Consider the following 3,939-nt stretch of genomic DNA (forward strand, 5'->3'; position numbering starts at 1 on the left):
TTGGCCGGTACCTGAAAATAAAGAGATCAGATTTATTACAGGCCTTGGTGCTTATTATTTAAAAATTACTCGTTTCATAAATGCAACACCTAGTGTGAGATAGCGTATATTTCTGAAAGGAGTAACTAATTTCTTTATAATTTTACTACTTTGATAAAATATTGTCCCTTATGCTTCAATGTTCCATTATTTAATTTCAATTGCAACTGTTTGCTTCATAATTCATTAATTTTTGTTGTTAAAAGTTTAACGAGTCCCTTACGAAGTTAATTAATTATTATATAAACATAAACTTATATCTTTACTCATATATTTAATAATTCAGGGGTGTAAAGGATATCCGAATTTAAGAAAACTGCACAGTCTTCTTTTTCCCATTAACATTGTTCATAACAATCATTAATCTTCATTTTTATACAGGTGTCTTCAATGAGTTCCAATTACATGCAATAGAAATTGATCAGTACTGAAGGGGAACAACCTGAAAAATTCGGTAAAATTTTTATTCCATAAACGTGTAAAGTATATGTTTTAACTCAGAACACTTGTCTTGCCTTATTAATTTTTACTGTCTAGAGTTTAAAGCCTTTAATTTAAAACAAAAGCATGTTAGACCTGGTCACCGAAAATAACCAGCAATAAACTGAAGCTACCCCTTTCTTAATCCTTAGCATTATACGAGAATATTGGAATCGTTAAATCATAAAATCATCAGTCACAGAATCTTGAGAAGAACTGCCTGAGAAAATAACGTTTTAACTTTTACACTCGGATATTCCCAAGATCATTTAAAAGGTCTGCTACTAGCCCGTCAGTGGGATTGGGCGATTTTCAGTCTGCGCTTAAGCGCTGTATCGAGTCTTGCTAGCGGAGAGGGAAGGGGAGACTTTGTCTTAATAAGGAATAAAATACGAAACATAAAATAATGTTAATTTTTCAATCAGCAAGTTAAAAATTTTATGTTCTTATTATATGGTTGTTTTGCGACTCCAACGATATGTCACTTGCAATCAAAAAATTAATATTAGAATAAATTGTCGCAGATTTCAGTTAATGTTTTGACACTGGCTAGCAAGCATTATGAAATTTTCTGTAGTATAGTTGAAAATCCAAGAGTTGGTTTCGTAGAAAATTCGTCTGTTGACAATTCAACTGTTCAACTGCTGGGCCTCATTTTTTAATTCGGGTTTCAATTTTTTTAAATGAACAAATATGTCGAAAAAATAGCCATTTTATCTATTTGACGTTCCCGGTCCTCGTCAATAACAGGAAACGTCTGGAAATCGCCTAAGTTTCATAGAGTTACTTATTATTAGCAGTTTTTTAAGAAATATTTCAATATAAATTTTATAATTTTCATGAGATAATTAGGAAAGATTTTTAATGTTTTAGAATGTGTCAAAAAAAGAATGTAAAAGATTAAAAAAATATATAATTCATTTTACAGGATTTCACAAATTATTAGAAAAATTGGAGCTTTTTCAAAAGATATTTAGGAGTTTTAGAATTTCGGAAGAAATAATAAATATTCGATACATTTTTGGAAATGCTCTCATAGTTTAAAATATTTTTAATCTATACAAAGCCTCTTGAATTCCTAAAAATATTTTTACATGTATCGAATTTTTCTTGAAATTTTAAAAAATCATTTAAAATGTAAAAAATTTAACTAAAAATCTTAAAAATTTCCTACGAATTTGAAGGAAATTAGAAAAGATTTTTGAATATTTCAGATGCATCAACGAAAAATCTAGATGTAAAAAAATTTTTTTAAGGCATTTTACAAAATAATAGGAAAAATTCGAGCCCTTTTAAAGTATATTTATGAATTCTATACGTTTTGCAGAATTAAAATATATTTTATGAATGTTCGGAAAAACTTGAAATTTCTGAAATATTTTTCATCTATACAATACCTCTTAAATTTTTGAAAATATCTTTATCTGACTGGAAGTTTTATTAAAATTTTGAAAAGTTATTTAAAATGTAAAACGCTGCCTCAAAATAACCACAATTTTCTTAGTAACTTGTATACAATTTATTTATTCACTTGATACATTTCAAAGTTATTTTAATTAAGGGCATGCGATACTTTACCATATGAGTTTTCAGTTTTCCACACGTTTTAGGAAACTGAAGAATTTTGTTCCTAAACCTGAATTTTTACAAAAGTCCTAAAATATCTTATAAGTTTTCATTGTTTTTAATGGTTTGAAAACTTCTAAATGTCTCTTAAATTTACTGAAATTTGTTCTAAAATTATATATTATGACACGATGTTGCCTTCAAAACTTTTGAACCTTTTATTTAAATTTTATGAAATAATTTGAAACATTTTCTAATCTTTTTTGATGAGCTCTTAGAACTCATTAGTAAAAAATTGTTTGAAATTTTTCCATGAATCTTAAGTATATATTTTTCATTCTCTTGAAGCCCTAAAAAATTGATTTTACCTCAATTTGAATTAAATCCTGAAAAATAGAAATAATTGTCTTTAAAGTCTTCCATATTTTTTAAAAAACAATTTTGAAGTCTTTTAAATTTAAAATTATCATTTCAAAATTAACTATTAACTGCTTAAAATTTTCCCACAAATCCTTTAAAAAATTTAATCTTTCGAAATTATTAAGAAGCTTCTATTGTTCTAATTCTTAAAATAAGTTTTCCAATAATTTGATTTTACTTATCTCTTTGAAAATGTAAAAAAAGATTACCTAAACGTAAAAAAAGAAAACATTTTTTCTTCTTAAACATTCTGGAATTATAGTATGTTAGCAAAATGTTGAGAAAAAAATTATTGCACAACATAAAATACTTAATTTAAAAAAAAATTTTAATCAAATCTTTATCTACTGAAGCAATAAATGGGTTAAAAAGAAACAAGGCGACAGGAGAAGATGGGATGGAGAACGAAGCGATTAAGTTTGGAGGAGAAGGGATTAGGGATGGGATGTGGAAGATCTGCACCAAGGTATGGAAAGGGGAAGGTTGGCCAGAAGAGTGGACGACGGGACTGGTGGTACCGCTTGTCAAGAAAGGGGAAGGAAAGAAGGTAGAGGAATATAGAGGGATCACTCTCATGTCAGTCGGCTATAAAATAATTGCAGAAATCTTAAGAAATAGGTTGGAGAGTCAGATAGAACAAAAAGAAAGTATCCCACATAATCAGACGGAGACTAGTCGCTTTGTTTGTAGATTTCAAAGCAGCGTTTGACTCAATGAATAGAAAAGTACTATGATAGGCAATGAAAGAGAGGTGCGTAGAGGAAAAGTTAGTGGAGAGGATAAAGGAAATTTTTACTGAAACCAGGATTAGGGTGAAAATACGAAAGAAAAAAGGACAGGTTTTCTGGACAAGCCGAGGTTTAAGGCAAGGTTGCCCTTTGAGTCTGTTACTATTTAGTATCCTATTGGCAGACTTAGAGGAGAAGCTAAAGGAGAAAGGGAAAGGAGGAACGGTTTTGGGTAATAGCAAACTATACTCTCTAGCATACGCGGACGATGTAGTTCTATTAGCAGATGATGAGAAGGGGATGAACCTAATGATGAGAATCTTCGAAGAGTATGAGGGAACAAAAGAGCTGACGGTGAACGTAGATAAGACATAGGTGATGTGTTTCAGAAATAGAAAGAGCAAAATAAATTACGTTTGGAAGATGAACGGACAAAAAGTGGAAATTGTGGAGGAGTTCTGTTACCTAGGTTTTTGGTTTGAGACAGAAGGAGGAAACGAGCTGCAGGTGAGGAAAAGAATTGAATGTGCGAGTAAAGTAACGGGCCAAGTAATGTTGCCCAGGATATATGTTAAAAGAAGAGTAAGGAGGAGAAAATATGGTGACTAGACAAATTAAGAGAGCATGGAGGTTTGAAGAGAAGCTAAAAAGGGGAGAGGGAAGTAAAATTGCACAAGCATTTTTCGGTGAAATTCGGAACAATGAA

General features: G+C 30.2%; 1 protein-coding gene across 4 annotated transcripts in view; it reads left to right on the forward strand.

Moving 5' to 3' along the window:
* The window catches only part of LOC117180358 (ubiquitin-like-conjugating enzyme ATG3), a 266,878-nt gene that overhangs the window by 239,403 nt on the left and 23,536 nt on the right, over positions 1-3,939 (forward strand). The window contains exon 6 of one of the 4 annotated variants that reach the window (XM_033372816.1): positions 421-493. The exons of the other annotated variants lie outside the window; for them this stretch is intronic. Within the exon in view, the coding sequence (XP_033228707.1) occupies positions 421-433 (13 nt within the window). The 3' untranslated portion in view covers positions 434-493. Of the gene's footprint in view, positions 1-420; positions 494-3,939 lie in introns of those variants that run through there. 4 annotated transcript variants of the gene reach the window in all.

The sequence above is a fragment of the Belonocnema kinseyi genome, chromosome 9 (genome assembly GCF_010883055.1).
Source record: "Belonocnema kinseyi isolate 2016_QV_RU_SX_M_011 chromosome 9, B_treatae_v1, whole genome shotgun sequence".
In the NCBI taxonomy this organism is placed as follows: Eukaryota; Metazoa; Arthropoda; class Insecta; order Hymenoptera; family Cynipidae; genus Belonocnema; species Belonocnema kinseyi.